Source organism: Nerophis ophidion, linkage group LG03 (genome assembly GCF_033978795.1).
Source record: "Nerophis ophidion isolate RoL-2023_Sa linkage group LG03, RoL_Noph_v1.0, whole genome shotgun sequence".
NCBI lineage: Eukaryota > Metazoa > Chordata > Actinopteri > Syngnathiformes > Syngnathidae > Nerophis > Nerophis ophidion.
The window spans coordinates 69,141,428-69,159,052 of record NC_084613.1 but is presented as its reverse complement, the minus strand read 5'-3'; the positions used below and the strand labels follow the sequence as shown (position 1 = coordinate 69,159,052).

General features: G+C 40.8%; 1 protein-coding gene across 2 annotated transcripts in view; it reads right to left on the bottom strand.

The window, feature by feature from the left end:
- Window positions 1-14,498: 14,498 nt before the first annotated feature.
- Window positions 14,499-17,625, bottom strand: part of ppp2r5ca (protein phosphatase 2, regulatory subunit B', gamma a) — a 76,637-nt gene continuing 73,510 nt past the window's right edge. For both annotated transcript variants that reach the window (XM_061895937.1, XM_061895938.1), the window contains one exon: window positions 14,499-16,048. In XM_061895937.1, the coding sequence (XP_061751921.1) occupies window positions 15,914-16,048 (135 nt within the window). In that variant the 3' untranslated portion in view covers window positions 14,499-15,913. The remainder of the gene's footprint in view (window positions 16,049-17,625) is intronic.

The following is a 17,625-nucleotide window of genomic DNA, read 5'->3' as shown; positions in this document are numbered from 1 at the left end:
TTCTTAAATGCCTCAAATGTCCGGCATTTTGAGTTAGACTAGTGTGCATTTTCAATGTACATTCAGGGTTAAGAAGGGGTTAAAAACAAAACAAATTGTGAAAGTGTGCACACGCAGTGTCATTCGTGAGGGACGGGCCGAGAGAGAGAGAGAGAGAGAGAGAGAGAGAGAGAGAGAGAGAGTTAAACATGCATGCATTGCCAGGCTCTGCTTTTTATAGATAGATTTATCAGATAAAATGTTTTATTATCTATAGCAGGTGTGTCAAAAGTGTGCCCCGGAGGCCATTTTCGGCCCACAGCTAATGTTTTAAAGGCCCACGGCACATTCTAAAAATACTATTAAAATAAACAAAAACATAACAAAAGTGAAATAAAAAAAGCTTAAAAGGTTAAAAGTAATATAGAAAAAGTTGCAATGTTGACTAATAAAACAAAGCTGTTTTTTGTTTTCTTTCAAACTGTCATTGCTCAGAATATAATATTGAATCAAAATCAATTTTATTATGAATTATTGACCTAAGGTTCCGATCACCTCACTTCAAATATTCCACTTTGAAAAATATGTTTAGTGGAAGATTTTGCATATTTTGTGTGTTGCCATTAAAAACATAGTTGTGTTGGACAAAAAAGGGCAGAAAACAAACAAACGAAAAAACAACATAAAAAAAAACTAAAACATTTTGAAATGAGGGATGGATCTGAAGTTGATGTAGACTCCAGAGATTTCACCATGAATTGATTAACGTGGACCCCGACTTAAACAAGTTGAAAAACTTATTTGGGTGTTACCATTTAGTGGTCAATTGTACGGAATATGTACTGTACTGTGCAAACTACTAATAAAAGTTTCAATCAATCAATGAAAAACCCAGAACCCCTTGTAACACTGACTCTTCCGGGATGCTACAATATACACCCCTTGGTACCCCACCTCAACCCCGATTACGTCACGTCAAATATTCCACTTAGAAAAATACTTTTGGTGGAATATTTTGCATATTTTGTGTGTTTGCCATAAAAAAACATTTTTTTGTTTGACAAAAAAGGGCGGAAAACAAACCATTTTGAAATGAGGAATAGATCTAAAGTCATACTTGCCAACCTTGAGACCTCCGAATTCTGGAGTTGGGGGGCGGTAAGGGGGTGGGGGGTGGGAGGGCAGGGTTTGGTGGTTGGTGGTAGCGGAAGTGTTAGTTGCAAGGGGTTCTGGGTATTTGTTCTGCGATCTTTATGTTGTGTTACGGTGCAGATACCTTCCCGAAATGTGTTTGTCATTCTTGTTTGGTGTGGGTTCACAGTGTGGCGCATATTTGTAACGGTGTTAAAGTTGTTTATACGGCCACCCTCAGTGTGACCTGTATGGCTGTTGACCTAGTATGCTTTGCATTCGCTTATGAGTTTATGTCATAGCCGCATGTGTTACGTGACAAAGCCGACACGCTATGTATGAAAAGCGGATGTGATGTCAGGTAAGAGGGGACGTTAATGGCAGTCCCTGCACGCACCCACTGTTGATGTCCGGATGTAAATTTAGAGAAATTCGGGAGAATGGTAGACCCGGACATTGAAAATTGGTAGTCACCCGGGTAAATCGGGAGGATTGGCAAGTATGGCTGAAGGTGATGTAGACCCCAGACATTTAAGCGTTGAAGACAAAAATGTAGTATGTATGCCCTGGCACACCACTAACATCATTTCATGACCGAAGCAAAATACTTTTTACATATTTATGCTAAAATAAACACAGCAAAAACTTATTAAATAAAAACCTACAAAAAACTACTAGCAGCGGTAAAGTTTACATCCATGAAGGAAAGAAGAAAGTGAATGAATGTTTATAACAGAATACATTTACATATGCATACAAATTTGTCCTCTTTTTATGTTATTTATTTTTATGAATTAAGCAACGTTTATGACAACCTTTTTCCAAAACACAATATAGAATGTGAGATATAACATAATAATGCATACGTTTATATATTTTTTTCAAAACGCTTACAAAAAAGTGGGAAAGCATTTTGAAAATTCCTGGCGCCAACACTGCTGTCAACAGAGGAGAAAAAAATGCTTTTATTTAAATAAATATATCATTTATAAAGCAAGTTCGAGTATCATAGGAAAACTTTCACCTTGTCCCCGCCATGGCGTGCTGCCCGCCTTGGTATGCGTACCTGTATATGTGTCCTCTTTTTGGGATTTCAGAATATGGTCAGCCTATGTGAAAGACACTGCATAATTTATGACTAAACTAGACTGACCTATGTCCTCTTTTCCCCGGACTGTCCGGGGTCTCCGGGCGGGATTTCTTAAATGCCTCTATTGTCCAGCGTTTTGTTTCAAGATTGCGTGTATATTCAATGTACGTACAGGGTAACAAATTGTGATGGTGTGCGCACGCAGATACTATCGTGAGGGAGGGGCGGAGACAGGCAGGGCGGCAGAGAAAATTGTCAATCAAGGCATACTTGATTAACAGTCATACAGGTCACACTGAGGGTGGCCGTTTAAACAACTTTAACACTATTACAAATATGCGCCACACTGTGAACCCACACCAAACAAGAATGACAAACACATTTGGGGAGAACATCCGCACCGTAAAACAACATAAACACAACAGAACAAATACCCGGAACCCCTTGCAACACTGACTCTTCTGGGATGCTACAATATATACCCCCCGGTACTCCTCCCCACCTCAACCCCGATTACGTCATATTAAATATTCCACTTTGAAAAATATTTTTGGTGGAAGATTTTGCATATTTCGTGTGTTTACCATAAAATTGGGAGGATTGGCAAGTATGGCTGAAGTTGATGTATACCCCAGACATTTAAGCGGTGAAAACAAAAATGTAGTATGTATGCCCTGGCACACCACTATCATCATTTCATGACCGAAGCAAAACCCATTTTACACATTTATACTGAAATAAATACACCTACAACTTATTAAATAAAAACATACAAAAAACTACCAGCAGCGGTAAAGTTTAGGTCCATGAAGGAAAGAAGAAAGTGAATGAATGTTTATAACAGAATACATTTACATATGCATACAAATTTGTCCTCTTTTTATGTTATTTATTTTTATGAATTAAGCAACGTTTATGACAACCTTTTTCCAAAACACAATATAGAATGTGAGATATAACATAATAATGCATACGTTTATATATTTTTTTCAAAACGCTTACAAAAAAGTGGGAAAGCATTTTGAAAATTCCTGGCGCCAACACTGCTGTCAACAGAGGAGAAAAAAATGCTTTTATTTAAATAAATATATCATTTATAAAGCAAGTTCGAGTATCATAGGAAAACTTTCACCTTGTCCCCGCCATGGCGTGCTGCCCGCCTTGGTATGCGTACCTGTATATGTGTCCTCTTTTTGGGATTTCAGAATATGGTCAGCCTATGTGAAAGACACTGCATAATTTATGACTAAACTAGACTGACCTATGTCCTCTTTTCCCCGGACTGTCCGGGGTCTCCGGGCGGGATTTCTTAAATGCCTCTATTGTCCAGCGTTTTGTTTCAAGATTGCGTGTATATTCAATGTACGTACAGGGTAACAAATTGTGATGGTGTGCGCACGCAGATACTATCGTGAGGGAGGGGCGGAGACAGGCAGGGCGGCAGAGAAAATTGTCAATCAAGGCATACTTGATTAACAGTCATACAGGTCACACTGAGGGTGGCCGTTTAAACAACTTTAACACTATTACAAATATGCGCCACACTGTGAACCCACACCAAACAAGAATGACAAATACATTTGGGGAGAACATCCGCACCGTAAAACAACATAAACACAACAGAACAAATACCCGGAACCCCTTGCAACACTGACTCTTCTGGGATGCTACAATATATACCCCCCGGTACTCCTCCCCACCTCAACCCCGATTACGTCATATTAAATATTCCACTTTGAAAAATATTTTTGGTGGAAGATTTTGCATATTTCGTGTGTTTACCATAAAATTGGGAGGATTGGCAATTATGGCTGAAGTTGATGTATACCCCAGACATTTAAGCGGTGAAAACAAAAATGTAGTATGTATGCCCTGGCACACCACTATCATCATTTCATGACCGAAGCAAAACCCATTTTACACATTTATACTGAAATAAATACACCTACAACTTATTAAATAAAAACATACAAAAAACTACCAGCAGCGGTAAAGTTTAGGTCCATGAAGGAAGGAAGAAAGTGAATTAATGTTTAAAACTGAATACATTTACATGTGTATACGAATGTTTTCTTTTTTCATTATTTTTTTTACTGAATTAAGTAACGTTTATGACAACCTTTTTCCAAAACACAATATAGAATGTGAGATATAACAGGATAATGCATATATTTATCTTTTTTTTTTTCAAAACGCTTACAAAAAAGTGGGACACCTTTTTTTAAAAATCCTAGCTTTGATTGATTGATTAATACTTTTATTAGTAGATTGCACAGTACAGTACATATTCCGTACAATTGACCACTAAATGGTAACACCCGAATAAGTTTAACTTAATCAATTAATCAATCAATTCATGGTATTCATAGCTCCAACAATACTGTCAACAGAGGAGAAAAAATACTTTATTTAAACAAATATATCGTTTATAAAGCAATTTCGGGTATCATTGGCCAATTTCCACCTAGTCCCGGCCGGCCTTGGCGTGCTGCTCGTCTTGGTACGCATTGTATCCTCTTTTTGGGATTTCAAAATATGGTCAGCCTATGTGAAATACACTACATATTATTGCTTTTTTTTTTTTTTTAATGCGGCTTGCCCTACATTTACTTTCCAAACGTACACGTTTTTTACTAAACGAGCGCCATCTAGTCAGATAATAGCTAACTAATTAGCCTGTGACAGCTCGCTGGCGTTGGTTACACAGGTGAGTCAATAAGGGTTTGTGTCAAGTCTACAGCATTAATTTATATGAGCAAGATCTTTAAAAGGTGTATTTACATAAAGAGAGATAGCTAGAGAGCGAGGCATCGCTCATCAGTCTCTGAAAAGTGCTGATTAGAGGATCCTCCGGGATGGTGTCAGTGCTATACTCACCTCAGCTGCCCCCTTGCTCCTTTCCTCACGGAGAAACACCGCCTCCTGTTGGACAGCGGCGGTACTGCATCAAATGGCACCTTAGGGCTTCTATGGTGGAAAATATTGTCCATCCATCCATCCATTTTCTACCGCTTATTCCCTTTCGGGGTCGCGGGGGGCGCTGGCGCCTATCTCAGCTACAATCGGGCGGAAGGCGGGGTACACCCTGGACAAGTCGCCACTATAGTAATACATGTTTCACAGTATTGGTTATCAAATAGGACTTTACAAAAGTCAAGCTCATGTAAACACACCACAAATAATCACAGACCACTAATAGGTCATCCTGGGTTGCCATGGCGATCACGCCCTCCATTACTTCATCACGATAGTTTCCTAAATGTAATAAACTTCAGAGTCTCTTCTTCCGTCTGTCGCTCCAGTGTCAGCTCAGGACACAAAAACATCTTTGGGCATACACCAAATTTCCGGAAATCATCCCAATCACCGGGCTTCGTTTCCCCCTCCTGCACAGGTTTAATACTCTCAAAAAAGCAGTGGGAGATAAGCTAGGGCAGCCAACTGTTACACGAAATACTTCAGAGCATAGCTACACAAACAGGAAGTGGGTTAATAAAAAACAGGAGCTTGTGTTACCCTTTAAATATGATTAAAAATAGTGTTTTTTTTTCAGCAGACTGCATGGCAACACGATTAACTCCCCCATCTTCCTCTTATGTGAGATCCACCCATTAATGGGGCCAAATGAATCCTTTCCCTACTGCATGAATCAAAAGTCACCATGAACCATGCACGAATTTAGGCGAGTGATATTAGCCAGCTACTGGCAGGAAAGACCAGGCAGTTAGGTTGAATGCTTACATTAGCTCACAGGTGTGAAACGCAAGGCCCGGGGGCCAGATCAGAATCAGAATCAGAAATACTTCCAAGGCCTACTGAAAAGAGATTTTCTTATTCAAACGGGGATAGCAGGTCCATTCTATGTGTCATACTTGATCATTTCGCGATATTGCCATATTTTTGCTGAAAGGATTCAGTAGAGAACATCGACGATAAAGTTTGCAACTTTTGGTCGCTAATAAAAAAGCTTTGCCTGTACCGGAAGTAGCAGACGATGTGCGCGTGACGTCACGGGCTGTAGAGCTCCTCACATCCTCACATTGTTTACAATCATGGCCACCAGCAGCAAGAGCAATTCGGACCGAGAAAGCGACGATTTCTCCATTAATTTGAGCGAGGATGAAAGATTTGTGGATGAGGAAAGTTAGAGTGAAGCACAAAAAAAAGAGAAAAAAAGGAAAAGGTGACGGCTCCAGGCGGCGGCAGTGGGAGCGATTCAGATGTTATTAGACACATTTACTAGGATAATTCTGGAAAATCCCTTATCTGCTTATTGTGTTGATAGTGTTTTAGTGAGATTATAAAGTCATACCTGAAAGTCGGAGGGCTGCGGTGAACGCCAGTGTCTCTGAGAGAAGCAAATGGAGGAGCCAAGATCACAGCTGACTTTTTGACAGCTGCAGGACGAAGTTGCATAATCCACTCAGGTCTCCGGTAAGAGCAGACTTAATGTCACAATTGGTTGACATGTGGTAGAGAAACATGTTCGCTTGACCGCGCTGTTTTAAAACTTCACAACAAACAAACACCGGCTGTGTTTCGGTTGCTAAAGGCAGTTGCAATCCACCGCTTTCCACCAACAGCATTCTTATTTAACGTCTCCATTATTAATTAAAGAAATTGCAAAAGATTCAGCAACACAGATGTCCAAAACACTGTGTAATTATGCAATGAAAAGAGACAACTTTTAGCCGTAAGTGGTGCTGGGCTGAAATGTCCGCTCCAACCAATAACGTCACAAGCACGCGTCAACATAAGCGTCATCATTCCGCGACGTTTTCAACAGGATACCTCGCGGGAAATTTAAAATTGCAATTTAGTCAACTAAACTGGCCGTATTGGCATGTGTTGCAATGTTAATATTTCATCATTGATATATAAACTATCAGACTGCGTGGTCGGTAGTAGTGGGTTTCAGTAGGCCTTTAACAATCCATCCATCCATCTTCTTCCGCTTATTCGATGTCGGGTTTGCAGGGGCACCTTCTCCCCAATCACTTCGTCCAGCTCTTCCCGGGGCATCCCGAGGCGTTCCAGGCCAGCCGGTACAAATAGTCTTCCCTACCTGTCCTGGGTCTTCCCCTCCGGACGTGCCCTAAACACCTCCCTAGGGAGGCGTTCGGTTGGCATCCTAACCAGATGCCCGAACCACCTCATCTGGCTCCTCTCGATGTGGCGGAGCAGCGGCTTTACTTTGAGCTTCTCACCCTATCTCTAAGGGAGAGTCCAGCCACCCGGCGGAGGAAACTCATTTTGGCCGCTTGTACCAGAGATCTTGTCCTTTCGGTCATAACCCAAAGCTCATGACCATAGGTGAGGATGGGAACGTACTGTAGATCGACCGGTAAATTGAGAGCTTTGCCTTCCGGCTCAGCTCCTTCTTCACCACGACGGATCGGTACAACGTCCGCATTACTGAAGAAGCCGCACCGATCCGCCTGTCGATCTCACGATCCACTCTTCCCTCACTCGTGAACGGGACTTCAATAGATTTTCAGCACAATCCCATTCAAGATCAGATAAACATTACAGGGAGACAGAACAGGATCGCTGACAGGTCTGCCAACTTCCGGCACCCCTTACAAAAAAATGTGAGAAACAGGTAAACGCTGGGTAAGCAGGGTGAGAAAATAAAAATTCAGTCCAAGGTCATGTTTATACTAAGTCATTTAACCCCTTAAACGAATAATTTAGCCTAAGCCCCGTTTCAGCCACACTAAACCAGCGTTTAAGGTCTCCCTCCTCGGACAAAATTTTACACGGGTAAGTGCACGGTGTATTTCTTGAATCTCCGGCTCCTAGCTTTGTATGGACTCATTGATCGTTTACAGAGTTTGGAGAGGAAGTGATGACAGAAGTGAAGTGAAGTGAATTATATTTATATAGCGCTTTTTTTCTGGTGACTCAAAGCGCTTTACATAGTGAAACCCAATATCTAAGTGACATTTAAACCAGTGTGGGTGGCACTGGGAGCAGGTGGGTAAAGTGTCTTGCCCAAGGACACAACGCTAGTGACTAGGATGGCGGAAGCGGGAATCGAACCTGTAACCCTCAAGTTGCTGGCACGGCCACTCTACCAACCGAGCTATGCCGCCAATTGACAGCGCCCCACACAGGAAGTGACGTCAGAAAGAACGAGCCATATCCAGCTTCATAATAAAGTGTTTTCGTAAGTCGGAGCTAACCACTGGAAATATGAAGGCGAGTCATCCAGACATCCCCGTGTTTCTATTTCCTCTACATCAGGGGTGTCAAACTCAAATACAGAGTGGGCCATAATGTAAAACTGAACAAAGCTGCGGGCCGAGGTTGAACAAATTAACCTTATAATAGGGACCCAAACAAGTTTTGCATTGAATATGGACCAAGTAAGGCTTATATAACTTTATAGTGACATGCAAATTCCAGTTTCAAATAATAATACTTAAACAATATCAATGGCATATCAAATAAAATAAAAACACAAATTTAATGCCTTTTTTCGGCGGCGGGTTTGAGTTAGGGCGGGGTTTGGTGGTAGCGGGGGTGTATATTGTAGTGTCCCGGAAGAGTTAGTGATGCAAGGGGTTCTGGATATTTGTCCGGTTGTGTTTATGTTGTGTTACGGTGCGGATCCATCCATCATCTTCCGCTTATCAGAGGTCGGGTCGCGGGGGCAACAGCCTAAGCAGGGAAACCCAGACTTCCCTCTCCCCAGCCACTTCGTCTAGCTCTTCCCGGGGGATTCCGAGGCGTTCCCAGGCCAGCCGGGAGACATAGTCTTCCCAACGTGTCCTGGGTCTTCCCCGTGGCCTCCTACCGGTTGGACGTGCCCTAAACACCTCCCTAGGGAGGCGTTCGGGTGGCATCCTGACCAGATGCCCGAACCACCGGATGTTCTCCAAAAATGTGTTTGTCATTCTTGTTTGCTGTGGGTTCACAGTGTGGCGCATATTTGTAACAGTGTTAAAGTTGTTTATACGGTCACCCTCAGTGTGACCTGTATGGCTGTTGCCCAAGTATGCATTGCATACATTTGTGTGTGTGTATGAGTTGCATATATTATGTGAGTGGGCCGGCACGCTGTTTTTATGGAAGAAAAGCGGACGTGGCGACAAGTAGAGAACGCCAAAAGCAGTGCTTTTACGGCCCGCCCCCAATATTATTGTCCGGGTGGAAATCGGGAGGGGGCACTGAATTTCGGGAGTCTCCCAGGAAAATTGGGAGGGTTGACGAGTATGAGTATTAGTGGTGAATGTGGTGTTACGGCGGCGGGACAGCTGTAATGTTAATTTGATATTGCCTCAAGGGCCAAATTAAATTACACGGCGGGCCAAATTTGGCCCACGGGCCAGAGTTTGACACTCATGCTCTACATGTACAGACGCTTGTGGAAATCACACATGAATACCTTAAGAGAAAGCGATTGCAGCTATTTGGGATACAACACTTCTCAGACAGCAAGAGAACTTTCCAATGTCCAGTTCAGCTGTGACTCTACTTACCGAAAAACTTTGTCCATTTGTCGAAGGAGAGTCAACAAGAATGGGGCCTCCTGTGGATGTGATAAAAAAATGTAGCGTGTGCTTTGTATTACCTGGCCGTCGAGGGAAGACTACGGAAAACAGCGAATGCATTTGGACTGGCAAAGCAGACTGTATCAGTTACTGTCCGCCATGTACATCACGGACTCAACGTCTAGGTCCAGACTATATAAAGCCACCAAAAAGGAATGAACAATGAAGGTGAAGGCAAAAGAGTGACCAGATATCTAGATCCTTAAGTTTGATTGTTGTAAAATGTCCTTTATCACATTGTTTAGGTGTCTAATAAAGATTTGATTAATTTATGACGGCTCCCCTCACCTCCCAGGGGTTGGAACAAGGGGGATGGGTCAAATGCAGAGGGTAATGTCACCACATGTAGTATGTGTGTGACTAACAGTGGTACTTTAACTTTAATGGTTATGTGCAGTAAAACTTTACATAAACACAACTCACCAGAATGCGTGTTCCTAAATTGGTGTTCCACGTCTTAGATGAAGTGAGCAGTTATGATTCTGGTTTGCAGAGTAAACAACTAAAAACTAAGGTTTTGGACGTTGTTTGCTCCTCCTAAACTGGGGATCGGCAAGCCACTGCTCTAGAGCCGCATGCGGCTCTTTAGCGCCGCCCTAGTGGCTCACTGGAGCTTTTTCAAAAATGTATGAAACATGGAAAACAATGAAGGAAAAAAAATGTTTTAATATTGTTTCTGCAGGAGGACAAACATGACACAAACCTCCCTAATTGTAATAAAGCACACTGTTTACATTAAACATGCTTCACTGATTCAAGTATTTGGCGAGCACCGTGTTGTCCTACTAATTTTGGCGGTCCTTGAACGCACCGTGGTTTGTTTACATGTATAACTTTCTCCGACTTAAAAGGACGTGTTTTATGCCACTTCTTTTTCTGTCCACCAAACTTTTAACGTTGTGCGTGAATGCACAAAGGTGAGTTTTGTTGGTTATTGACTTGTGTGGAGTGCTAATCAGACATAGTTTGTCACTGCATGACTGCAAGCTAATCGATACTAACATGCTATTTAGGCTAGTTATATGAACACATTGCATCATTATGCCTCATTTGTAGCTATATTTGAGCTCATTTATTTTCCTTTAAGTCCTCTTAATTAAATGTATATCTCAAGACACACTATCTGTATGTAATATGGCTTTGAATTTTTTGCGGCTCCAGACATATTTGTTTTTGTATTTTTGGTCCAATATGGCTCTTTTTACATTTTGGGTTGCCGACCCTTCTTAAACACATACATTTGTCTAAATATCGACAAAAAAATGCATTACTGTGGAGTTCTTGCACGTCATTTTCATTATTGAAACCTAACCTGCAAGACCTTATCCAAATTTACATTCCTGCGCACCTTCTGAGGTCCGAGAGCCAGTTCCAGCTCGTGGTGCCCAAGACCAGACTTAAGACCAGGGGAGACAGGGCCTTCTCTGTGGTCGGCCCTAAGCTTTGGAACACTCTGCCCCTCCATGTTCAAAATGCTTCCACTGCGGAGTGTTTTAAGTCTCGTCTTAAGACCCACTTTTATTCTTTGGCTTTTAACACCACGTGAGTTGTGTGGTCCTCTGTTCTCTGTTGTCCTCTGTGTTTTTTTATACACTTTGATTTCTATTTTACTGTTTTAATTGATTTTACCCTTTAAAATAGTTTTTAATCATATTTGTTTTTATATTGTTTTTATATTTATTTATTTTTTGTTTTTATTCAGTCATTGGTGGAGCATATGTATATTTTTATTTTTATTTTATTTATTTATTTTTTATTTTTTTTACAATTGTTTTTAACATGGCTGTGCAGCACTTTGGAAACGTTATTGTTGTTTAAATGTGCTATATAAATAAAGTGGATTGGATTGAAGAGAATTTCTCTGCCGTTTTTAAGTCTGTTTTTTTTTTAAACAGTCATCTTGAAGGGTCCCATCTGTCTCCGAGTCCCTTGTCATCATGTGACATGACCCGCCTTATCTTGCCTCTGATTGGTCGGTCTGTAAAGTTTCTCTCTAACTTTAGCCAATTGTGACTCATCATACAAACACTAACCAATCATCATGGATTTTCTCCGTATGTATGGATAGTCTCATTCATCCAGGTCATTAGGTTTTTTGGCCTGATTCACAGTCCATTTTCTCTTTGTAGCTTTGATGTAAGCTACCTCTCTCCATGGGTCTAAACCAGGCATGTCAAACTTAGGACCCGCGGGTTGGATCAGGCCCGCGAACAGGTTTTATGCGGCCCACGGGATGAGTTTGGTAAGTATAAAAATGAGCCGAAATTTTTAAATGAAAGAAGCAGCTGTTCTAATTGTGTCCACTAAATTTCGCAAAAGCAATTCTTCGTAATGTCGAAGAAAGTAAGCAAACTACATAAATAACATCCTGTAATTTGATTATATTGTTTTTTTATATTGATAGATTGAAAATTAACACCAATTAGTTGACTGATGAAAATTATCACAATTTATTCAGAAAGTATAAATAAGGACACAAAAGGTAGAATATTTATAACCACACCATGTAAGTGTAAAAAAAAACATGATTTGTGCATTTTCAGAATGTGCTTTATAAACATTTTTAAACGAACAAATCTATCCGAAATGGTCTTTATTTGTAAATTATCGCGCCAAGATTTTACCAGTCCGGCCCACTTGGGAGTAGATTTTTCTCCATGTGGCCCCCGAACTAAAATGAGTTTGACATCCCTGGTCTAAACGTAGCAAAGCTACAGGAAAAGCTACTCGTTTAAAAAAAAAAAAAAAAAGTAGTAATGCTACCGCCATCCATTCTTTCATTCTCAAAATAATCTTACTTATCTCATCGTATGGAATATCAATCAATCAATCTTTCAATGATCATTTATATAGCTCTAAATCACTACTGTATCAAAGGGCTGCACAAACCACATCGACATCCTCGGTAGAGCCCACATAAGGGCAAGGAAAACTCACACGCAGTGGGACGTCGGTGACAATGATGACTATGAGAAACCTTGGAGAGGACCGCATATGTGGGCAACCCCCCAGGGGACCGAAAGCAATGGATGTCGAGCGGGTCTAACATGATACTGTGAAAGTTCAATCCATAGTTGATCCAACACAACCGTGAGAGTCCAGTCCAAAGTGGATCCAACACAGTAGCGAGAGTCCCGTCCCGAGAATATAACTTACTTCCCCAATTATTCATTTATTTTTATTGTAATAATTATGTAGTATATTGTGAATACATTGAGAACAGGAAGTGAACAAAAGTTTTAGCAACTGTTGTGTAGAAGAAAAGGGGTAGGATTTAATAAGCTCTGCTTCTCCCTGCTCCATTTCGAACATGTTGAAAAGAGAAACTGGAAATTGTGATGTATCATGTAGTATGCTTGCATGTTTGAAATAAACTCAAACTACTAGAAAATGTAACTCCGCTATAGAGCTTAGCTACATGTAACTTGATACTGCCCATCCCTGGTGATTTCACAAGCAAACGTTGTATGGTGGTGATACTTTGACACTGGAACAGATTATTTCTTATTTGGGAGGTATTGTTTTCAGAGTCCGGTTTGCAACTTCCTCACAGTTCCATTTTTCAAAGCAAAAAATACCACAGCTTATGTTACCATTTAGTTTAACAAAACACCTCCTCACAATTTACCATACATGGGGATAAATATACAATAATCACTTAAATATTTAAACAATGTTACTGTTCAAACTGCATAATAGTTGTAAAAATAATAAACATTTTAAATAAAACCTCCACCTTGGTTTGAACACTTGGGCTTACTGCGCTACTGTAATTTAATGTTAGTCATCATTAAGTTGATACTTGAAAAGTCTGGTGTATTCTGAGGTGGTACTTGGTGAAAAATTTGAGACCCACTGCAGTAGGACGTTTGAGAATATCAGGAAAAAGGGCAATTTGGCTCCCCCTTGTGTTCTAAATGCTTCACTACAAGTAGGATATAATAACTGCAATGTCCATCCATCCATCCATTTTCTACCACTGGAGCCTATCTCAGCTGCATTCGGGCGGAAGGCGGGGTGCACCCTGGACAAGTCGCCACCTCATCGCAGGGCCAACACAGATAGACAATATTCACACTCACATTCACACACTAGGGCCAATTTAGTGTTGCCAATCAACCTATCCCCAGGTGCATGTGGGAGGAAGCCGGAGTACCCCGAGGAGAACATGCAAACTCCACGCAGAAAGATCCCGAGCCCGGGATTGAACCCAGGACAACTCAGGACCTTCGTATTGTGAGGCACATGCACTAACCCCTGTCCCACCATGTATGACAATGTATATTATTGTCACTCTTTTTGTCAAGTAAAGCCAACATGGATGCATGGTTGAAAATATATATATATATATATATTCAAATAAGCTCTTTATTCATTATAGATCATCGTTGTACACCACTAGAGACAGTGATAGGAGCACACAATGGGCACGAACATTTGCAGCAAATAAGATGATTTAACAGTAAAAATATGAGCAAATTTGAAGTATGAATGGGGAATAAAGGGGGCGGAAAATAAGATTTATGTGCCGGATTGACTTTTTCACTTGCTATGGAGATTTTATTCTGTACAGGAGGACAATTTGTACAAAATTAAAACTAGATATATAACACTACATGAAAACAAGGTAAATCATATATACAATATTAAATGAATCATATTGTACAGGTCACATACAAAAGGACACTTAAGTTATGTTTTGGAAATAAAATGTTAAAAATGAAAAAGACAAAGCCACCAAATAACTTTTTCAGTCTCTCTTTTATCGAAAGGACTCGTTTTTTAACGACAAAAAAATAAAACCTCAGAACTCATAAAAACCCATAAAATAGCATCTTCCCCCCCAAGCAAGCATGGGGTGTTTTTTTTTAAGAAAGAAGAACTCAAGTTTGGTTGAATGGCATTACTCCAGAGTAAAAGGTACATGTTTAACATGGTACTTCTTTAAATGTACAACTTTTTGCATTCCAGCAAATACAGTTTTTAATACAGTTTTGACGGGCCGAGTCACGATTTCAGTTCACTGGTCAGCATGTTGTGTTTGTGGTCGGCCGTGTGACACCGAGTAAAAGCTTGGGGCCGTGTCCCCAGCCACGCTACTTCACCTCCAGGGACGAGACAACTAGCACATCAAATAAGAAAAAAATCCAGCTCACCTCGTTAGTTGAAACAATAGTACTGCTTTTCCGACGGTGGCCAAGTTTGAAGGAGATTTTCGGTGTTTCTACATTTAGCATGAAATAATGGATTACTCGGGATTATTTTTGATCCCTTTTATCTTAAACTGCACCACAGAAGACTCGCCCTAAAAATCACATTCCGCAGTACCATTGTTTGAACTGTGGGGACGCCATTGCCATCTGGTTTACAAACTATTGCCTGTGAACACAAGGAAGCAAGCATATAAAAAGAGCGGCAAATGGCACGTGAACCAAAAACTTTAAAACGGAAAGTGACGGATGTCCACAGGACAAAGTCCCATTTCCTTGCCGTCTTCCTGGACACTGCAAGGCGACGGACAGGCCTGAGTTTGGTCGTAAGTGTGCTACTCTAAAAAAAAAAAACAGCAACAACAAAAAAAACACTAGTGACCAAAACGAAAGGCAAGTGTCCCGGTTTGAATCGTAGATCAAAGTAAGAACCGCCTTGGCACTGACAAGTTGTCCGTTAAATGAGGGGAAATGGAACGACGGGGAAAGTCTTGCGTTTCAACCTTGCTTGCCTTTGATGAAAAACAAAATCCGTACGTAAAACGTCAGCTTTTGCAGTTCCATATTCCAACAAAAGAATGAATGGTGTCAACTGAGTCGTCCAAGTTCTCGCACTTGAGTGCGAGGGGGACAACGGGGTGGGAGGAAATGGGCCGAAGAACACAGAGAAGGGGGTCGGGGGGTCTTTGAAGACGTGAACAAAAAGGACGCCCTTCAAACAAATAAAACCAAAAGAACCTGAGAAAGCAGAAATCTGAAGAACGTGAAGATGGGACTTCTGCACTTATCACAGGCCCGGTGTGCTGCTGCACGGGCAGCCGGAATGGACGAAAACGAAGGATTCCAGGTAAAAAAAAAACAAAAACAAACGGAGATCCCAACGTGGGTCATCTAAGTTAACAGCTGTTGGGCGGGGAGGGGTGTCCATGGTCGTGGAGGGGCTGGATCTAGAGTCCGTCGCGGGTGGTCAACATGTCTTCAGCTCTGCGGTGGGACTCCAAGGCTTTTGTGGTGTAGATGTCCTGAGGCAACTCAGATTTGCGTCGCACCATGGGCCGTTCCTTCCACTGGCCGTGCTGCAGCTATTAGACGAGAGAAGTCTGATTGAATCTTGTCTTCCCGGTGATCGCGTTGCTGTCACAAGACGGCGTCCCCGTGAATCCATCACTGATTAACAGTGAGGAAAATCTGTTAAACATGTAGCAGATTGCAAATTTGACCCTCTGCTGCCTTAAAGGGGAACTGCACTTTTTGGGGAATTTTACCTATCATTCACAATCATCATGAGAGACAAGAACACACATCTTTCTTTTTTCTTTTTTTAGGATTATAAAAATAAAACAATTGCAAGATGCAGCTAATTTGAGTCACCTATGTTGCTTTCTCTACCTACTCTATTAACGTTTTATTAACACTAAGTATACACACCGTAAATTCCAGACTATAAGCAGGTACATGATAATGATCAGCCGTTTGGTAACAATTAAGGCAGGGGTAGGGAACTTACGGCTCTAGAGCCAGATGTGGCTCTTTTGATGACTGCACCTGGCTCTCAGATAAATCTTTGCTGCCATTGCCTAACACGATAAGTAATAAATAATTTCGCTGGAATTATTCATTACTTATCGTGTCAAAAATAACATTCAAAATACAAAACATTCTCATGCAATTTCATCCATCCATCCGATTTCTACCGCACCTGTTCAAGAGGTCTGATTAATGGTAAGAAGTATTTTATTTATTTTTGGTTAGCCTCAGAATAACAATGTTACTAAAAAGAGTAAGAGACTTATTATACTCTAAAAATTTTGTTTTTTTCTTAAGAATGCACGCATATAGTTGTATTCACTGTTAAAAAAATAAATATATGGCTCTCACGGAAATACTTTAAAAAAATATTTGGCTTGTATGGCTCTCTCAGCCAAAAAGGTTCCCAACCCCTGAATTAAGGTATGTAAATAAACATCTACAAAATCTTTCTGTGCATATAACTAATTTCAAAAACCTATATATTTACGGCTTATAGTATATGGAAATATATTATTCTTTAAAATTTTGTGGGTGCAGCTTATATAGTGCACTCTATAGTCCGGAAAATACAGACACACATACAGTGGGGCAAAAAAGTATTTAGTCAACCACCGATCGTGCAAGTTCTCCCACTTAAAATGATGACCGAGGTCATCATGAACAATTTCCCTTGTGGATCATTAAAGTTTGTCTAAGTCTAAGTATAATTTTCATCATAGGTACACTTCAACTGTGAGAGACAGAATGTGAAAAAAAATCCAGGAATTCACATTGTAGGAATTTTAAAGAATTTATTTGTAAATTATGGTGAAAAACAAGTATTTGGTCTACAATTCAAAACTCTCACTGATGGAAGAAGGTTTTGGCTCAAAAACGCACGATACATGGCCCCATTCATTCTTTCCTTAACACGGATCAATCGTCCTGTCCCCTTAGCAGAAAAATAGCCCCAAAGCATGATGTTTCCACCCCCATGCTTCACAGTAGGTATGGTGTTCTTGGGATGCAACTCAGTATTCTTCTTCCTCCAAACACGACGAGTTGAGTTTATACCAAAAAGTTCTGATTTGGTTTCATCTGACCACATGACTTTCTCCCAATCCTCTGCTGTATCATCCATGTATCTATC